This window comes from Heterodontus francisci, chromosome 33 (genome assembly GCF_036365525.1).
Source record: "Heterodontus francisci isolate sHetFra1 chromosome 33, sHetFra1.hap1, whole genome shotgun sequence".
Taxonomy (NCBI): Eukaryota; Metazoa; Chordata; class Chondrichthyes; order Heterodontiformes; family Heterodontidae; genus Heterodontus; species Heterodontus francisci.
Genome location: NC_090403.1, coordinates 53,637,864 through 53,659,050, shown reverse-complemented (window position 1 = coordinate 53,659,050; position 21,187 = coordinate 53,637,864). Strand labels below are relative to the sequence as shown.

The 21,187-nt window shown below is 44.9% G+C and overlaps 1 protein-coding gene across 2 annotated transcripts in view; it reads left to right on the top strand.

Moving 5' to 3' along the window:
• igf2bp1 (insulin-like growth factor 2 mRNA binding protein 1) overlaps positions 1–21,187 on the top strand; it is a 154,185-nt gene that overhangs the window by 127,045 nt on the left and 5,953 nt on the right. For both annotated transcript variants that reach the window (XM_068013027.1, XM_068013028.1), the window contains exons 7-13: positions 2,190–2,324; positions 3,352–3,474; positions 4,880–5,015; positions 6,365–6,487; positions 7,072–7,191; positions 10,374–10,448; positions 18,528–18,659. In XM_068013027.1, coding sequence (XP_067869128.1) covers positions 2,190–2,324; positions 3,352–3,474; positions 4,880–5,015; positions 6,365–6,487; positions 7,072–7,191; positions 10,374–10,448; positions 18,528–18,659 — 844 coding nt within the window. The remainder of the gene's footprint in view (positions 1–2,189; positions 2,325–3,351; positions 3,475–4,879; positions 5,016–6,364; positions 6,488–7,071; positions 7,192–10,373; positions 10,449–18,527; positions 18,660–21,187) is intronic.

Genomic DNA, 21,187 nt, shown 5'->3' with positions numbered 1-21,187 from the left:
CCTCTTTCTGTGCTCTAAACTTTCTATGATTCTGTTCTATGATCCATATCCTAACTCTACCTACCCACCAGGTAATGTCATTGATCTTTGCCCAGCATGTTTATCTTGAAAGCTGCAATCTCAAACATGAGGGCCTTTAATAGCTCAATATGTAACTGTCTCATTCACTGTATTTGCAATACAGACCCAATTATAGTCCCCATGCTGAGCCAGGTGATCATAGCTAAGGTACCATTACAATTGGCCTTTGTTCCTTAGATAGAGAGAGATGCATCCGCCATGCTTTGTATTGCTATCCAGTTAATTCCTGTTGGAAGGTTTGTTGCCCAGGAATTCGGGAGTAACTTGACTTATCTCACTTATAAGTAACTTATTTATCTTCTTGATTGGCAGGTGATTCCTAGCACTCGGTTTCCCCTGAGTACAGTCCACAATGGTGCTGGTTGCCTCAGGACAAACCAATTTCATAGCGTGAGACCTCAAGCAGGCATTAGACCCCTTATTTCTATGTGCAAAGGGTCTAAAGTCTCTAAGGTGTGGGTAAAGGACACCCCTTGTTTGCTTTTGCTCAATATGGCAATTGGTGCACGTCAGGCTGTAAATGTGCAGTGTGGACACTGAGAGGTTGTTTCTCCTCGCAGGGGAATCTATAACGGGGGGGGGGGGGGGCGCCACAGCCTCAAAATAAAGGTGTTGATTATCTAGAACTGAGATGAGGGGTTTCTTCACTCAGAGGGTTGTGAATCTTTGGAATTGTCTACTCCAGAGGACTGTGGATGTTCCATCATTGAGTATATTCAAGATAAATTTTTGATGACTCGGAATCAGCTGACTATAGGATTAGGCGCTACTCATTGGCAATTAGACTACTGGTTGTATGTGTGATCACACATAGATGCTACTGATGCCCATGGAACTGCACCCCAGGTCAAGTTGGTGACCACAGGTCAGTTATAACTCTAACATTACTGAGTCGTCTTAATTGATGATTAAATTGTTGTAAGAAAACCACCTTGTATAGGTTGCGCCTTTTTAAAAAATTTGTTCTTGGGATATGGGTGTTGCTGCCAAGGCCAGCATTTATTGCCCATCCCTAATTGTCCTTGAACTGAGTGGCTTGCCACGCCATCTCAGAGGGCATTTAAGAGTCAACCACATTACTGTGGATCTGGAGTCACAAGACTAGGTTAGGACGGCAGATTTCCTTCCCTAAAGGATATTAGTGAACTTGATGGGGTTTTACAACAATCGCCAATGGTTTCATGGTCACCATTAGACTATCTTTTTAGTTACAGATTAATTAATTGAATTCAAATCTCACCTTCTGCAGTGGTGGATTCGAACCCATGTCCCCAGAGCACTAGCCCGGGCCTCTGGGCTACTAGTCCAGTGACACTACCACTACGCCACCGCCTCCCATTGTGTAATATTGTGCAATATGTCACAGGCCCTGCTGTCCCTCTGGCTCTGCATGAACATTCTCAAGTTACAGTTCGAGGTATGTGATGATGGGGTGCAGGGAAGAGTTCTGCTTGTTCGTTTCTAGAGACTTAAGTGAAAAATTGAATGGATGGGAATCTCCCAGTAAGGTTAATTTTTGATAGGTAAGGGTATCAAGGGAAACAGAGCAAAAGCAAAAATGAAGTTGAGGTACAGATCAGCCATGAACTAATGACAGAATAGGCTCAAGGGGCAGAATGGCCTATTCCTGTTCCTATGTTGTTATTACTAACCCATTATAGACTGGAGGTGAGTATAGTGTCCCATGAGCAATGGTCTGCCTTGTTACTTTATAAACCATTGTTTTTGATCAGAAGTGGTATGACTGTGTAAGGAGCAACAGAATGAGAGAGCAGCAGAGAACTTGGGAAGACAGGAGAAAAGTCCAAGTGTAGGATGGAGAGTGGGGATTGAGAGAAGTGATAGCAAAAGCCGGAGGCACTAAGGGGATGGGAATGGGAGGGAAATTAAAGAAAGTAGAATTGAGGGAGGCGAGTGAGACAGAAAGGAAGCAGAGAAAGAGAGTGGGGAAGAGAAGGGAGAGTGAGAACGGGAAGCAGAAAGCAAGGGGGATGAGAGTGACTGAGTGAAAAGAGGATCGATGAGAGAGAGAACAAGAGTGTCAGAGAGCAGGAGAGGGAAAGACAGAAAGGATGATGGCACACATCGGGTGTCTTTTGTTCGTACAGGATCGACGTCCATCGGAAGGAGAATGCAGGTGCAGCAGAGAAACCAATCAGCATTCACTCAACTGCAGAGGGCTGTTCGGCTGCCTGTAAGATGATCCTGGATATTATGCAACAGGAAGCACAGGCAACAAAAACGTACGTAACTTGGCAACAGGCATGGCAACCATCAGGCCCAAGCGAGGAACCCGTCACTGTAACACTCTGATATATCCCACACCCCTCACTGTAACGCTCTGATATATCCCACACCCCTCACTGTAACGCTCTGATATATCCCACACCCCTCACTGTAACACTCTGATATACCCCACACCCCTCACTGTAACACACTCTGATATATCCCACACCCCTCACTGTAACACTGATATACCCCACACCCCTCACTGTAACACACTCTGATATATCCCACACCCCTCACTGTAACACTGATATATCCCACACCCCTCACTGTAACACACTCTGATATATCCCACACCCCTCACTGTAACACTGATATACCCCACACCCCTCACTGTAACACTGATATATCCCACACCCCTCACTGTAACACACTCTGATATAACCCACACCCCTCACTGTAACACTGATATATCCCACACCCCTCACTGTAACACACTCTGATATATCCCACACCCCTCACTGTAACACTGATATACCCCACACCCCTCACTGTAACACACTCTGATATATCCCACACCCCTCACTGTAACACTGATATATCCCACACCCCTCACTGTAACACACTCTGATATATCCCACACCCCTCACTGTAACACTGATATACCCCACACCCCTCACTGTAACACTGATATATCCCACACCCCTCACTGTAACACACTCTGATATATCCCACACCCCTCACTGTAACACTCTGATATATCCCACACCCCTCACTGTAACACTGATATACCCCACACCCCTCACTGTAACACACTCTGATATAACCCACACCCCTCACTGTAACACACTCTGATATATCCCACACCCCTCACTGTAATACTCTGATATATCCCACACCCCTCACTGTAACACTCTGATATATCCCACACCCCTCACTGTAACACTCTGATATATCCCACACCCCTCACTGTACAACACTTGTTACCTATATTTCCTACCTGAATTGTTCTGACTTCGTTTAACTGCAACCTTGTCTCTGCAGAGCTGAAGAGGTTCCATTGAAGATTCTGGCACATAATAACTTTGTTGGCCGACTGATTGGGAAGGAAGGCAGGAATCTGAAGAAGGTGGAACAAGACACAGAAACAAAAATCACAATCTCTCCGTAAGTCCAGCCCACCCGTTTACTCTTCTAACATGCAGCCTAAGCACCAACAAAAGTTAGGTTTTCTTTTTAAAGCTTGATCTTAATGTAGAGCTCCATCGCCATACCTGCAGGCTGCTGACAGCCTCCGCTTAGCCCCCCCCCCCCTCCCGCCCCTTTCTCCTTCTCCCACCCCCAGAACTTACCTTAACTTAGCTTGCTGGCAACAATCCTATCAGCATTAGATTGGGCCACACAGGCCAGCAGTTCACCCCAATGACTCCCAAGGCCCAATTTCAATTGCCAGATCGCTTCCTGTGCCCATTTTGTGCCAGTCGAGCGGAGCGGATGTTGAGTGTTAGCCACTGAATCCTGCCCTTCCACTCCCCACGACAGGTGCTGTTTACAGCAGGAGAGAGACAATTGTAATTGCCAGCAGAAACTTACTGACTGATTTTAGCTCGCTCCCTGTCTCCCTGGCATATTGCCATTACCAGAACTGAAGCTAGTTTACTCAGTACAGACAGCAGGGTCTGAGACCTTCTCACTCTGCATGAGGCTGAACCGAAGTTGGCAATGTACATACCCACTGAGCCGCAGCAGCTGCATCTTCCTGCAGGGGGCACCACTGCTTGTTCTACAAGGTTCCTGTTAACCTTGTGCCCATTGTTAACAGCAGCGCCACCAACAGGTTCCTGCCATTATCACAGCACCAATTGGTCAGAAGAAACCCAAAGTCATAGTCAAAGTAATATGTCCTGATTGTAAGAAAGTAAATACTAATTAGCTCTAATGCGAAGCACTTTGCATTGCACTTTGAGGTGCTTGAAAGATTGCAAGTTCTCTCTTCCTGTATGACACTGGGCAGCACATTAACCGACCACTGAGTCCTGTGGAGAGATTGGAGTAGCTGGTATTGTTTTCCTTAGAACAGAGAAGATTCTGGGGAATTTTGATAGAGGTGTTTAAAATCATGAAAGATTTTGATAGAGTAACTGTTTCCGGTGGCAGAAGGATCAGTAAGTCGACGAACAGATGTAAGGTAATTGACAAAAGAACAGGCGGAGGAGTGAGGTAGAAATGTGGAGTTTTTTTATCCGGCGGGTTATTTCAACAGTAACTTTCAAAAAGGAAATTGAAAACGTACTTGAAGGGAATAAGGTTTTATTGGGAAACAGCGAGGGATATGGGACTAATTGGATAGCTCTTTCAAAGCTGACAAAGGCATGATGGGCTGAATGGCCTCATGGTGCTGTCTGTTTCAATGATTCTACATGGGACAACTCTCAGCAATGTGTCTTCATTCAGCAAATGAGTTGTAAGTTGAATTACCAGCACGTACACAAAGCAAAAGCTTTCCTTTCAGTAATACTTTCAAGGAAGTATTATATCTAAACTTATATCAGTTTCCACCTTGCTGAGGCAGCTTGCAGGACCTGACGCTCTATAACCCTGAGAGAACCATCACCGTGAAAGGTTCCATTGAAGCTTGCTGCAAGGCTGAGGAAGATATCATGAAAAAAGTGAGAGAAGCTTACGAGAATGACATAGCTGCTATGAATGTAAGTTTGCTTCATAAACAGGTCGTAGTTTTTTTAAAATTGATATTTGCTTCCTAATTTGCTTTTCACTTTATTGGGTTTGTAGTCTCTAATTTCATCTCATATCTCATATTTTCTCTATCTTAGTTTAGTTTAGAGATACAGCACTGAAACAGGCCCTTCGGCCCACCGAGTCTGTGCCGACCATCAACCACCCATTTATACCAATCCTACACTAATTCGATATTCCTACCACATCCCCACCTGTCCCTATATTTCCCTACCACTTAGGGGCAATTGCTAATGACCAATTTACCTATCAACCTGCAAGTCTTTGGCATGTGGGAGGAAACCGGAGCACCCGGAGGAAACCCACGCAGACACAGGGAGAACTTGCAAACTCCACACAGGCAGTACCACACAGGCACCCCACCCCCCCACCGCCCCCACCATTCTCTACATTTCTCTCCATTGCTTTTTTTTCTCTCTCTTTCATCCTCTCTCATTCTCAGTCTTTATTTTTTTCTCTCTCTTTCATCCTCTCTCATTCTCAGTCTTTATTTCTCTCTCTCTCTCTGTTCCAACTCTCTCCTACTTGTTTTCTCCCTTTCTCTTTTGTTTTTTTCTGTCTCTTATAGAGTCATAATCATTTACAGCTCCCTCTCCATCTCCGTTCTCTTTCCCATTTATCTCTGTTTTCTATTTTACTGGGGTTTTTTTTGTCTTTTCTCTTTTTTTCTTCCTCTCTCTTTTTATTAACAAGGTCATTTGACCACAAACAAATGAAACTTTTGAAACGGACTTTGCTCAATTGTGAGTGAAACCCCAGCTCCCAATAAATGAACCGAAGCCACAGCCTCGGGAAATCCAAACACTCTGAAGCAGCACTGAGTACCAACATCAGCTTCCAGATAAATCCTCATCTCCTTTAGTTCAGATGAAGATTTGAGATGTATCTTCAGCAGTAAACTGGATTAGACTGAGCCGCACTGCCCCATTATCATGCTCGCATCCTATTAAAAGTCTTTACAATGTTTAACAAATAGGTGACTCTGATGCCTATTTTAATAAAATAGCATTCATTGTTGATCAAAGGTACAGTTCTCTCAGGACAGCAGAAACTGAGTGTGTAGTGGAGGGACTGTTGGGCACTCTAATGTTGGAAGTTCTCACAGATACAGTGCAGCTTTGGTTAACATTAACTGTTCTCCACATGCCAATCCATTCACCCAGATGTAACATTCCTATGCTTGTCGAAATGTACCTGCCCAGGTATAACACTCCTGCATCTGGATAAATACACTTGCCCAGGTGTAGCGCTCCTGTATCTCTATGAGAGTACTAATTCATTTAAATTGTTCTTTTTCTAGCTCCAGGCAAACTTGATTCCTGGCCTGAACCTAAATGCTCTGGGCTTGTTCCCACCTTCCTCGTCCACTGTCCCCCCTCACCCTGTAGGGGTGGCACCAGCAACACCTTACGGTCCCTACATGGTGAGTCGTTCAAAGAGATTTTCACATCCGCATGCTTTGGGGCAACATTAGGAGTAAGACCTTTAATCAATACGAAATTGGGCGGGTTACAAACCGACAGCAAGGAATTTTCAAAAGGGAATTGTATCTCTAGTTAAAAGGAAATAACTTACAGGCCAAGGGGGAAAGAGTTGAGGACTGGGACTAATTGTGTACCTCTTTTAAAGAGCCAGCACAGACACCGTGGGCAGAATGACCTCCATCTGTGTTGCATCATTATATATTGAGCTGGATTCATTTTTAAGATGGGGAAGTGTCAACATAGGTAACACTGTAAAACCAAAACTCTTCCCAATGTTCATTTCTATTAAATCAATGGAAATTAACACCCAGAGAGATCTGTAATATGTGGCTGCATCAATATCACCCAAAGTCAGAATGAACTCCCTTCCTCTGGAGGATTTTGGAAGCTGTAAATTAGAAGCTACTTTCTTGGCCTGGTTGGGTTTTCTTGTTAAGATTCAGCGTGTGGGAAATCTGTTTTAAAGTCATGAACGATGGCACTGAGCATTGGCTGAGGATGTTGATGGGTTTGATTTCTGCAGCAAACCTCAGACCCTGAGACAGTCCACGTCTTCATCCCTGCCCAGGCTGTGGGAGCCATTATCGGAAAGAAAGGGCAACATATCAAGCAGCTCTCTCGATGTGCAGAGGCGTCAATCAAGGTGAGAATGTTTATTTTTTAAATTTTCTCTCTAAGATGGTGGCGAGCCTTCTATATATATATATATATATATATATATATATGTGTGTAACTTCACAGCTTGTTGGGTCACTTGTGAGGACAGCAGGCATCAAACACATTGTTTAAGACTGGAGTTACCATGTGGGCCAGGTTTAGGGTTCCCAACTCTCCAGAATTGCCTTGGAATTAATCTCCTGGGCATTGCAGTGAGCAATAATCATTGAGGCATTAATTTCAATTTCTTTGAACACATTTATTAGTTATAGAAATATTGGAGAAAGGGGGAAAGTTTGACTAGGCCAGGCATTTGGAGATCATGTGATGAAACCTCCAGGAAAACGCCCAATCAGAGTTGGTAATCATAGCCAGGTTCCCTTCCCTCAAGGATGCTAGTGAACTGATTGTTTTTTTTTACAACAACCTTGGCAGCTTGTATTGTCATTCTTCCGTCCCTGTGCTGCCCTTTCCAGGCGTTAGCCCACAAATGGCTATACTTAGAGAATTCAATGTGACAACTCCATGTGGTTACCAGTCTAGGGCTACTAATCTACTGTACCCCATAAACCATAGAGTCACTGTGTGCATGGGAACAAACGCAAAGATTCCTGCAGCTCTCTGCTGTTAATGGCGAGGTGCTGCTTTTACAAACTCAGCACCGAAATGGAGAACTTAACAGGAAAGTATTTATAGCAGCCCACAGCCCTTTCTGGGAAATGTAGTTCAGTGGGATGGTTCAAGGCATTCAGACTTTAGGAATGATTCCACATTCCAGTGGGAATGACGCTCTTGGAGAGGGTGCAGAGAAGATTTGGCAAAATGGTACCAGGGCAGAGAGATTTCAGTTCTATTAAGAGATTGGAGACTTCACTTCAAAAAAAAACTTTATTGACTGTAAAACTCTTTAGGAACATGGGAACAGAAATAGGCAATTCAGCCTATTTGTAGCTTAACTCCAAACACCTACCTTGACTTCATATCCTTATATACCCTTGACTAGCAAAAAGAATCTGGCTGGGGTTAACTAACTTTGGGACAGTTTGAGGCATTGAAAGGCGCTTTAGAGGTTTTCAAAATGATGACTGGTTTTGATAGAGTAATTAAGGAGAAACTGTTTCTAGTGGCAGGATGGTTGGTAACCAGGAGACACAGGTTTAAAATAATTGAAAAATGAACCAGATGTGATGAGAATTTTTTTTTACGCAGCGGGTTGTTGTGATCTGGAATGTGCCGCCTGAAAGGGCGCTAGAAGCAGATTCAATAATAACTTCCAAAAAGAAATTGGATAAATGTTTGAAAAGGAAAACATCTGCTGGGCCATGGGGGAAGGGCAGGAGGAGTGGGGCTAATTGGAAAGCTTTTTAAAAGAGACACCTGCAGTTGAACAAGTCGGTAAATCACAGTCCAGACCCACTCTTTTTGTCTGAACAACAACTTGCATTTATATAGCGCCTTTAACATAGCAAAACTCCCAAGGCACTTCGCAGGAGCGTTATCAAATAAAATTTGACAATGAGCCACATAAGGAGAAAAGCTTGGTCAAAGAGGTAGGTTTTAAAAAGCATCTTAAAGGAGGAGAGAGGTTTCCAAAGGGAATTCCAACACCTAGAGCCCAGGCAGCTGAAGGCATGGCCACCAACGGTGGAGCAATTAAAATTGGGGATGTGCAAGAGGCCTTGGGTTGTGGGGCTGGAGGAGGTTATAGAGAGAGGGAGAAGGCGAGGCCATGGAGAAATTTGAGAACAAGGATGAGAATTTTAAAATTGAGGTGTTGCTGGATGTGGGTGATGGGTGAACGGGACTTGGTGCCAGTCAGGATAGGGACAGCAGAGTTTTGAATGAGGGTGTAAGATAGAAGGCCGGTCAGGCGAGCATTAGAATAGCGAAGTCTAGAGGTAACAAAGGCATGAATAATGTTAATTTTTTTGCTGGAACGTCTCTTATTTATTGAGTTAATTTGACTTTTTGAGCTTTGACTCTTCCTGATGTTGCCATGGCCACCACCATTTTGTAACTAAGACTCCCATCATGCATTTGGTCTGGTGCCCCAGTTACCTGTTGTTTCAGGTGAAGATGTCATGGTCTGGGCTCCTCCTGGTGGCCTGGTGAGTAAATGCAGCTCAGCAGTGCAAACCTGGCAGGCCCCTCGTTCAACCACATGCGTATCCTGAGCTAGGACGCAGTAAGAGACAGTTGACCCTACTGTCTCCCACCCCACCCCCTTAGGATGAGGCAGGGTAAAAGAAATATATATCCAGGGTTCCTACTCCCAACTGCAATCCAGTAACTCCTGTTGGATAAAACTCATGCATAGATATCAGGGCAGGTGGGTGGGGAAGACAGTGTTGGGCTCTGAAGTGATGCCTCAAACAGCTGAATAGTCTGCTACACTGATTGTCACAGCTGATGTGAGGAATAAAAGTTGCTGGCAGCCATCTGTACTCCAGGAGCAGTCAGTGCCAACAAGAAAGGAGGAGACAAAGCAAGTCAGAGAAGTATTATATTGCAATGCTGTTGGAGCTACTTTTCATGGGCTAGGAACCCTTTAAAGGGGATGAAGTTAGCTAAGCTATGGTTAGTGACTCGATTATTCCAGTGCTCTCCTGGTTGGCCTCCCGCCTTCCAACCTCCGTAAGCTTGAGCTCATTCAAAACTCATCATGTCCCGTTCACCTACTGCCCCCTGTGCTCACTGATCTACCTTGGCATCGCCTCAATTTTAAAATTCTCATTCTTGTTTCCATGGCCTCACCGCTCCCTATCTCTCTCATCTCCTCCAGCCCCACAACCCTCCGAGATACTTGTGCTCTTTGAATTCGGGCCTCTTGCACGTCCCTAATTTCCATTGCTCCCCCATTGGCAACCCTGCCTTCAGTTGCCTAGGACCTAAGCTCTGGAATTCCCTCCTTAAACCTCACCACCTCTCTCTCTCTCCCTTTTTGACATTCCTTAAAACCTACCTTTTGGACCAAGCTTTTGATCACCTGTCTTAATATCTCCTTATGTGGAATTGGTGTCAAATGTTGGCAGATAACGCTCCTGTGAATTGACATTTTTACTATACAAAAGACTCAATATCATTGCAATTTCCTGTGGTTGTCAGAGAATGGAAGTAGTCTCCCCCGTAGCATCACGACAGGTGTAATATTTCAATCTTTCCTTGCAGATCGCTCCAGCAGAAAGTCCAGACACCAAACAACGCATGGTTATCATTACAGGATTACCAGAGGCACAGTTTAAGGTAAATATGGCACCAAAGCAAGAGAGAAGAAAGATCATTCTTTCAGAAACATAAGTGTTGCCAATATCCCATCACTGCTAAAAAAAAAACCCGCTCAATATCATTTCACCATCTCACATTGCATTTGTTATCACTACCTTAAACCAGTCCCATCCTGACCAGGCAGTAAAGGTTAGGAGATGTTATATTTTTGACACAGTGGGTTGTCAGGAGATTGAATGCCCAACCAGAAACAGTGGTGGAAGCAGAATCTAATACCTTTTAAAAGGAAGCCGGATAAATACTTCAAAAATAACATTTTTAACAGAGTATTGAGGAAAGGACAAGGGAATGGGATGAAGTAGATAGCTTTTTCAGAGAGCCAGCACAGCTGTGATAGGCAAAATGGCCTGCTCCTGTGCTGTAAAATGTTATGATTCTAAAGCAAAGGCCCTGGGTTTGGGAGATAATGCAGTAGATTAACATACTGCTATTTCACTTGTTACCAGCATTCCAATCCAGTCCAATCTGATGGAAATATCTCTCTCTCTCTCTCTCTTCCACCCCCCCCCCCCCTTCCTCTCCCCTCTCACAGTCGCTTTCTCTTACCCACCCCCTCTCCTCTCTTCTCCATCTCTCTTCCTCCCTCTTACCCCCTTTCTCCCTCCCTCTTCAGCTCTCCTTCTCTCTCCCTCCCTCTCTCCTTCTCCATCTCCCAGTTGTTTTCTCATCCTCCCTCTCCTCTTTCTTTTCTCTCTCCCTTTCTTCCTCCCTTTCACCTCCTTTCTCCCCTTAAAGCCGATGAGCTGAGGGCACAGATAGACACATGGCAGAGATATCATTGCTATAACGGAAACTTGGCTTAAAGAGAGGTAAAAATGGCAGCTCAACACCCCTGGATGAAGAATTTTCAGGCAGGATAGAGAGGGGGATAAAAAAAGAAGGGGGGGGGGGTGGTGGCATTACTGGTTAAAGAGTCAATTACAGCTTTGAGGAGGGATGATATACTAAACGAATCATCAAGTGAGGCCATATGGGTTGACTCAGAAATAAAAAAGGGGCAGCCACACTATTAGGAGTGTACTATAGACCCCCAAATAGTGAGAGGGAAATAGAAGAACAAATATGCAGACAAATTTCTGACTGCAAAAACAATAGGGCAATAATAGTTGGGGATTTCAGCTACTCTAATATCAACTGGGATACAAACAGTGTGAAGGGTGCAGAGGGCACAAAATTCTTGAACTGCATTTTAGGAGTACTTTTTTAGCCAGCATGTAACAAGCCCAATGAGAGGGGATGAAATTCTAGATTTAGTTTTAGAAAATGAAGCTGGGCAAGTGGAGGAAGTAACAGTGGGTGATCATTTTGGAGACCGTGACCATAATACAGTTAGTTTTAGCAAAATCATGGAAAAGGACAAAGATAAAACAGGAGTAAGAGTTCTAAATTGGGGGAAGGTGAATTTTAAGAAGTTGAGAGGTGACCTGGTCAAAGTGGACTGGATACAGCTACTTGAAGGAAAATCAGTGGCAAACCAGTGGGAGGCATTCGAAAACGAGATTCTACGGGCACAGTGTAGACATGTCCAAAACAAAAAAGGGTGGTACTGCCAAATCTAAAGCACCCCGGTTATCCAGAAGCTTAAAGGGTAAGTTAAAGCAGAAAAAGAAAGTTAATGACAGTCACAAAAGCTTAATACTTTAGAAAGCCTTAAGGAGTATAGAAAGTGCAGGGTGAAGTATAAAAGGAAATTAGAAAAGCAAAGAGAGGACATGAAAAAAATATTGGCAGGTAAAATCAAGGAAAACCTGAAGATGTTTTATAGTATATTAAGAGCAAGAGGATAAGTAAGGAAAGGGTAGGGTCCATCAGAGATGTACAAGGTAACTTATGCGTGGATGCAGAAGATGTGGGCAGGGTTCTTAATGAATACTTTTTCTCTGTCATTGTAGTTAAAGAGGAGGAGTGTGAAATATTAGATATGATGAGCATAATGAGAGAGGAAGTACCGGAGAGTCTGACATCCTTGAAAGGGATGGATGGATGTATCCCAGGTTGTTAAAGGAAGCCAGGGAGGAAATAGCGAATGCTCTGAGAATCATTTTCAAATCCTCACTAGATACGGGAGAGGTACCAGACGATTGGAGGTCTGCGAACATTTAAAAAGGGCGCAAGGGAAAGGCCAAATAATTATAGACTGGTCAGTCTAACCTCAGAGGTGGGCAAATTATTAGAATCAATGTTGAGCGATAGGATAAACTCACTTTGAAAGGCACGGATTAATCAGGGATAGTCATAGAGTTATACAGCACAGCCCTTTGGCCCATCGTGTCTGTGCCGGCCATCAAGCACCTAACTATTCTAGTCCCATTTTCCAGCACTTGGCCTGTAGCCTTGTATGCTATGGCATTTCAAGTGCTCATCTAAATACTACTTAAATGTTGTGAGGGTTCCTGCATCTATCACCTCTTCAGGCAGTGCATTCCAGATTCCAACCACCCTCTGGGTGAAAGGTTTTTTCCTCAAATCTCCCCAAACCTCCTGCACCTTACCTTAAATCTATGCACCCTGGTTATTGACCCCTCCACTAAGGGAGAAAGTTTCTTCCTATCTAACCTATCAATGCCCCTCATAATTTTGTACACCTCAATCATGTCCCCCCTCAGCCGTCTCTGCTCTAAGGAAAACAACACCAGCCTTTTCAGTCTCTCTTCATAGCTGAAATGCTCCAGCCCAGGCCACATCCTGGTGAATCTCCTCTGCACCCTCTCCAGTGCAATCATATCCTTCCTATAGTGTGGTGACCAGAACTGTACACAGTACTCCAGCTGTGGCCTAACTAGTGTTTTATACAGCTCCATCATAACCTCACTGCTCTTATATTCTATGCCTCGGCTAATAAAGGCAAGTATCCCATATGCCTTCCTAACCATCTTATCTACCTGTGCTGCTGCCTTCAGTGATCTATGGACAAGTACAACAAGGTCCTTCTGACCCTCTGTACTTCCTAGGGTCCTACCATCCATTGTATATTCCCTTGCCTTGTTAGTCCTCCCAAAATGCATCACCTCACACTTATCAGGATTAAATTCCATTTGCCACAGCTCCGCCCATCTTACCAGCCCATCTATATCGTCCTGTAATCTAAGGCTTTCCTCCTCACTATTTACAACACCACCAATTTTCGTGTCCTCTGCGAACTTACTGATCATACCTCCTATATTCACGTCTAAATCATTAATGTACACTACAAACAGCAAGGGTCCCAGCAACTATCCCTGCGGTACACCACTGGTCACAGGTTTCCACTCGTAAAACAACCCTCGACCATTACCCTCTGCCTCCTGGCACTAAGCCAATTTTGGATCCAATTTGCCAAATTGCCCTGGATCCCATGGGCTCTTACCTTCCTAACCAATCTCCCATGCGGGACCTTATCAAAAGCCATACTGAACTCCATATAGACTACATCAACTGCTTTACCCTCATCTATACATTTCGTCACCGCCTCAAAAAATTCAATCAAGTTAGTCAGACACGATCTCCCCCAGACAAACCAATGCTGACTATCCCTGATTAATCCCTGCCTCTCCAAGTGGAGATTAATCCTGTCCCTCAGAATTTTTTCCAATATTTTCCCTACCACTGATGTTAGATGCACCGGCCTGTAATTACCTGGTTTATCCCTGCTACCCTTCTTGAATAATGGTACCACATTCGCTGTCCTCCAGTACTCTGGTACTTCTGTTGTGACAAGAGAGAATTTGAAAATTTGTGTCAGAGGCCCTGCAATCTCCTCCCTTGCCTCACATAACAGCCTGGGATACATCTGGGCCTGGGGATTTATCCACTTTTAAGCCTGCTAAAACAACTAATACTTCCTCCCTTTCAATGCTGGTATGTTCAAGTATATCGCAATCCCCCTCCCTGATCTCTACACCTACGTCATCCTTCTCCATAGTGAACACAGATGAAAAGTAATAATTTAAAACCTCACCTATGTCCTCCAGCTCCACATACAGATTTCCACTTTGGACCCTAATGGGCCCTACTCTTTCCCTGGTTATCCTCTTGCCCTTAATATACTTCTAAAACGCCTTAGGATTTTCCTTTATCTTGCCCGCTAGAGTTTTTTCATGTCCCCTCTTCGCTCTCCTAATTACTTTTTTAAGTACCTCCCCTATACTTTTTATACTGCTCTAGTGCCTCTGCTGTTTTCAGCACTATGCATCTGCCATAAGCCTCCTTTTTTTTTTTACTGATCCAATCCTCTATAGCCCTTGACATCTAGGGTTCCCTGGACCTGTTAGTCCTACCCTTCACCTTAATGGGTACATGTTTGCCCTAAACTCTCACTATTTCCTCTTTGATCTGATATCGACTTTCCCACAAGTAGCTGCTCCCAGTCCACTTTGGCCAGATCCTGTTTTATCATCTTAAAATCGGCCTTCCCCCAATTCAGTACCTTTATTTTCGGTCCATCTTTGTCCTTTTCCATAACTACCTTAAATCTTAGAGTTATGGTCACTATCCTCGAAATGTTCTCCCACTGACACTTCTACCATTTGTCTGGCTTCATTCCCTAGGATTCGGTCCAGTACTGCCCCTTCCCTTGTAGAACTTTCTATGTGCTGGCTCAAAAAGCTCTCCTGTATGCATTTTAAGAATTCCGCCCCTTTAAGCCTTTTGAACTAAGACTATCTCAGTTGATACTGGGGAAGTTAAAATCCCCTACTATTATTACCCTATTATTTTTACACCTCTCTGAGATTTGCCTACATATCTGCTCCTCTATCCCTCCCTGACTGTTTGGCAGCCTGTAGTGCACTCCCAGCCAAGTGATTGCCCCCTTTTTGTTTTTAAGTTCTACCCATGTGGCCTCATTCGAGGAACCTTCTAAGATATCATCCCTCCTTACTGCAGTAATTGTCTCTCTGATCAACAGTGCAATGCCACCTCCTCTTTTACCCCCTCCCCTGTCATGCCTGAACATTCTATACCCTGGAATATTGAGCTGCCAGTCCTGCCCCTCCCTCAAACATGTCTCTGTGATAGCAATAATATTATAATGCCATGTGCTAATCAATGCCCTCAATTCATCTGCCTTACTAATAAGACTCCTTGCATTAAAATAGATGCAATCCAGAATTGCATTTTTCACTTGTGTCTTAACAGGTCTATATCTGCCTTCCAGACTGACTAATTTTCTTTTCTATATTTGACTGTTCATCACCCCGCACTGTACCTCCACTCTGTATCCCATCCCCCATCAAATTAATTTAAACCTCCCCTCCACCCCACAACAGCAGTAGCAAACCTCCCATCAAGGATGTTGGTCCTGTCCCAGTTCAGGTGCAACCCATCCACCTTTGCCAGAAACAGACCCAGTGATCCAGGAAACTAAAGTGAACATGGATTTGTTTAGGGAAGGTCATATCTTATTAACTTCATTGAATTTTTGAGGAAGTAACAAGGAGGATTGATGAGGGTAGTGCAGTGGATGTTGTCTACATGGATTTTATTAAGGCATTTGACAAGATCCCACATGGCAGACTGATCAGAAAAGTAAAAGCCCATGGGATTCAGGGGAATGTGATGAGGATCCAAAATTGGCTCAGTGACAGGAAACGAACAGTAATGGTTGACGAATGTTTTTGCAAATGGAAGGCAGTTTCCAGTGGTGTTCCACGGGGCTCACTATTGGGACCCTTGCTGTTTGTGGTATATATTAATGATTTGGACTTAAATGTGGGAGGCATGATTGGGAAATTTGCAGATGACACAAAATTTGGCCGTGTAGTTGATAGTGTAGACTCCAGAATTATTTTTTAAAATTCATTCATGGGCTGTGGGTGTCGCTGGCTAGGCCACCATTTATTGCACATCCCTAATTGCCCTTGAGAAGGTGGTGGTGAGCTGCCTTCTTGAACCACTGCGGTCCATGTGAGGTAGGTGCACCCACAGTGCTATTCGGAAGGGAGTTCCAGGATTTTGACCCAGCAACAGTGAAGGAATGGCGATGTAGTTCCAAGTCAGGACGGTGTGTGGCTTGGAGGGGAACTTGCAGGTGATGGTGTTCCCATGCATTTGCTGCCCTTGTCCTTCTAGTTGGTAGAGGTCATGGGTTTGGAAGGTGCTGTCTAAGGAGCCTTGGTGCGTTGCTGCAGTGCATCTTGTAGATGGTACACACTGCTGCCACTGTGCATCGGTGGTGGAGGGAGTGTATGTTTGGGGTGCCAATCAAGCGGGCTGCTTTGTCCTGGATGGTGTTGAGCTTCTTGAGTGTTGTTGGAGCTGCACCCATCCAGGAAAGTGGAGAGTATTCCATCACACTCCTGACTTGTGCCTTGTAGATGGTGGACAGGCTTTGGGGAGTCAGGAGGTGAGTTACTCGCCTCAGGATTCCTAGCCTCTGACCTGCTCTTGTAGCCATGGTATCTATATGGCTACTCCAGTTCAGTTTCTGGTCAATTGTAGCCCCTAGGATGTTGATAGTGGGGGATTCAGCGATCGTAATGCCATTGAATGTCAAGGGGAAATGGTTATTGCCTGGCACTTGTGTGGCGCGAATGTGACTTGCCACTTATAAGCCCAAGCCTGGATATTGTCCAGGTCTTGCTGCATTTCTACACAGACTGCTTCAGTATTTGAGGAGTCGCGAATGGTGCCGAACATTGTGCTATCAATGGTTTGGTTGAGTGGGAAAGTGGCAAATGGAACTCAATCCGGAGAAATGTGAGGTAATGAATTTGGGGAGGGCAAACAAATCAAGAGAATACACAATAAATGGGAGGATATTGAGAGGGGTAGAGGAGGTGAGAGACCTTGGAGTGCATGTCCACAGGTCCCCTGAAGGTGGCAGGACAGGTAGATAGAGTGGTGAAGAAGGCATATGGAATTCTTTCCTTTATTAGCCGAGGTATAGAATTCAAAAGCAGGGATGTAATGCTGGAACTGTATAAAACACTGGTTAGGCCACAGCTGGGGTATTGCGTACAGTTCTGGTCACCACATTACAGGAAGGACATAATTGCTCTGGAGAGAGTACAGAGGAGACTTACAAGAATGTTGCCAGGGCTTGAAAATTGCAGCTATGAGGAAAGAGCAGATCGGCTGGGGTTGTTTTCCTTAGAACAGAGGAGGCTGAGGGGTGACTTAATTGAGGTGTACAAAATTATGAGGGGTCTAGAGAGGGTAGATAGGAAGGACCTGTTTCCCCTAGTAGAGAGGCCAATTACCGGGGGCACAGATTTAGGGTGATTGGTAGAAGGATTAGAGGAGACATGAGGGAAAACTTTTTCACCCAGAGGGTACTGGGTGTCTGGAATTCACTGCCCAGATCAGTGATGGAGGCAGAAACCCTCAACTCATTGAAAAGGTACCTGGACCTGCACCAGAAGTGCTGTAATCTGCAAGGCTATGAACCAGGTGCTGGGCAGCTGTTTTTTTTCAGCTGGCACAGACACGATGGGCTGAATGGCCTCTTTCTGTGTCGTAACTTTTCTATGGTTTCTCTCTTCTTCCCTCACCCTCTCTCTTTCTCTTCTCTCCCCTCTCTTCTCCCTCTTCCTCGCTCCCTTCCCCTCTCTCTCATAGACATATACGGCATAGAAGGAGGCCATTCAGCCCATCGAAGCCGTGGAGCATCCACTGCTTGGAGCAATCCAGTTCGTCCCACTCCCCCACTCAATCCCTGTATCTCCATCTTTGTTGTTTTAAAAATTCCACATGAAATGACTTTGTGCTTAAATTGGCATTAATAAGCACAACTGGCACTGTCGCCCAGGCAGCACCGAAGCTTTGCCCATGTGGAATTAAGCCTCTGTATCACTGCTTGAGGAAGGTACTGATTGCTATCCGAGACCTCCTGCTCCAAATTCTATCAGTGTGAACACCAGTTGAGGACAGGATTGGGCTCCACTGTGATACCCCCTGTGGCGGGATAACCTGCTGACACTCAACATACACACAGAGAAGAGCCACATTTGCAAGGTACCGGAACATTCCACTGTCATCAGTCAGCGGCGACAGGAGAGCTGGGGAGAAGACAAAGAAAGAATCATTTGAATGACTTTTTTTTTCACCTCTGTCCCAAAGGTCCAGGGACGGATCCACGGAAAGCTGAAAGAGGAAAATTTCTTTGGACCCAAGGAAGAAGTCAAACTGGAGACGCACATTAAAGTTGCTGCCTCAGCGGCTGGAAGAGTAATCGGCAAAGGAGGGAAAACTGTAAGTGCCAGTGATGACTGGTTTGTATGTTTCTGGGTCCTGAGTAAAAGTGAGACATGCAGAAACTCAGCCTCCTGTGCAACATGCTCCTTAGAATGGGTCAGTTCACTGTCAGATCACAAGAGGAATATAAGAAATAGGAGCAGGAGTAGGTCATTCGTCCCTTTGAGCCTGTTCCGCCATTCATTAAGATCATGATCGATCTTGTACCTCAGCTATACCTTCCTGTACTATCCCCATATCTGTTGATTCCCTTAGCATCTAAAAATCTATGAACTTCTTTCTTGAGTATACTCAATGACTGAGCACCAACAGCTCTCTGTGGTAGAGATTTCCAACGATTCACAACCCTCTGAGTGAAGAAATTTCTTCTCATCTCCATCCTAAGTGACCGACCACTTATTGTGATACTGTGACCCTGTGTTCCAGACCCCCTCGCCGGGGGTAACATCCTCCCAGCATCTACCCTATCAAACCCCTTAAGCATTTAATATGTTTCAATCAGATCACCTCTCATTCTTTTAAACTCTAGGGAATATCAGCCCATATAGAAAACAGGTGGGGCGGTCAGTCAGCTTATATTAGCTCTTCCAACAACAGCAGCTACAGGTAGTTGTAATAGACCCATTCACAATGCACTTAGAACCATTCCAAAGAGCAAAAGAAGATGGACACTGAGCAGGAAGATGGATTTAGGTCATTGGGCTGAAAGGAAATTTGAAGGGGGAAAATGTCTTGAATTTACACACAGCCTTTCATATCCTCAGGATGTCCCAGTGCACCATGCAGCCAATGACATGTATTTGAAGTGTAGCAATTGCTGTTATGTAGGCAAATGCAGCAGCCAATTTGCAAACAGCAAGAGCCCATAAACAGCTAATGAAATAAATGGTTTTACTGGTTCAGGATTGAATTGTGACCAGGACACAGCACCTCTTCAGAATAGTACAATGAAAATCTTTCACATCCACCTGAACAGGCCGATGGGGCCTCGGTTTAATCATCCGAAAGACTGCGCCTTCAAAATGTAGCACTCCCATCAGTCATGCACTGGAGGACCGGGCCTAGCCTACTTAATAAGCTTGAAAAAGCGGGAGGGAAGATGATATGTAGGGTGGGAGATCTCCCCAATGTCCTGAGAAACAACCTCCCTTCAACCAACGGAGGCAAAAACAGATCAAATGGCCATTTTTCTCATTGCTGCTTGTGGGATCTTGCTCTGCAGAAATTGGCTGCCATGTTTCCCTACATAGATACAGTGAGGGCACTTTGAAAAGTAATCCAACAGTTATAAGGTGCTTTAGGATGTCCTAAGGATATGATGAGATGTTGTAGAAATACAAGTCCTTCCTTTTAATTATTAGACTTAGTCATGACATTCAATATATATTCAGCATAAATATTGTACCAAAATTTAGAGTTCTATATTCCTCTGTTTTCTAATGTTGGTGAAGAAGCCAGCAAAGGTTTCTGGTGACCTTTTAACTCATGTTTGGAAAGGAAAGCACATCTCTCCATTTGTTAGTAAAAATCTTTCTAATTTGAAGCATGACTTAGTTATTTTATTAGACTGAAACTGAGTGAGACCGGCACAGTCTAAAAGTGCAGCGGCAGAGGGAAGGAGAGAGACTGAGTGAGACCGGCACAGTTTAAAAGTGCAGAGACAGCGGGAAGGAGAGAGACTGAGTGAGACCAGCACAGTTTAAAAGTGCAGAGACAGCGGGAAGGAGAGAGACTGAGTGAGACCAGCGCAGTTTAAAAGTGCAGAGACAGCGGGAAGGAGAGAGACTGAGTGAGACCAGCGCAGTTTAAAAGTGCAGAGACAGCGGGAAGGGGAGAGACTGAGTGAGACCAGCACAGTTTAAAAGTGCAGAGACAGCGGGATGGAGAGCGACTGAGTGAGACCGGCACAGTTTAAACGTGCAGAGACAGCGGGAAGGAGCGAGACTGAGTGAGACCGGCACAGTTTAAACGTGCAGAGACAGCGGGAAGGAGAGAGACTGAGTGAGACCGGCACAGTTTAAATGTGCAGAGACAGCGGGAAGGAGAGCGACTGAGTGAGACCGGCACAGTTTAAACGTGCAGAGACAGCGGGAAGGAGAGAGACTGAGTGAGACCAGCACAGTTTAAAAGTGCAGTGGCAGCGGGAAGGAGAGAGACTGAGTGAGACCAGCACAGTTTAAAAGTGCAGTGGCAGCGGGAAGGAGAGAGACTGAGTGAGACCAGCACAGTTTAAAAGTGCAGAGACAGCGGGAAGGAGAGAGACTGAGTGAGACCAGCACAGTTTAAAAGTGCAGAGACAGCGGGAAGGAGAGAGACTGAGTGAGACCAGCACAGTTTAAAAGTACAGAGACAGCGGGAAGGAGAGAGACTGAGTGAGACCGGCACAGTTTAAACGTGCAGAGACAGCGGGAAGGAGAGAGACTGAGTGAGACCGGCACAGTTTAAACGTGCAGAGACAGCGGTAAGGAGCGAGACTGAGTGAGACCGGCACAGTTTAAACGTGCAGAGACAGCGGGAAGGAGAGA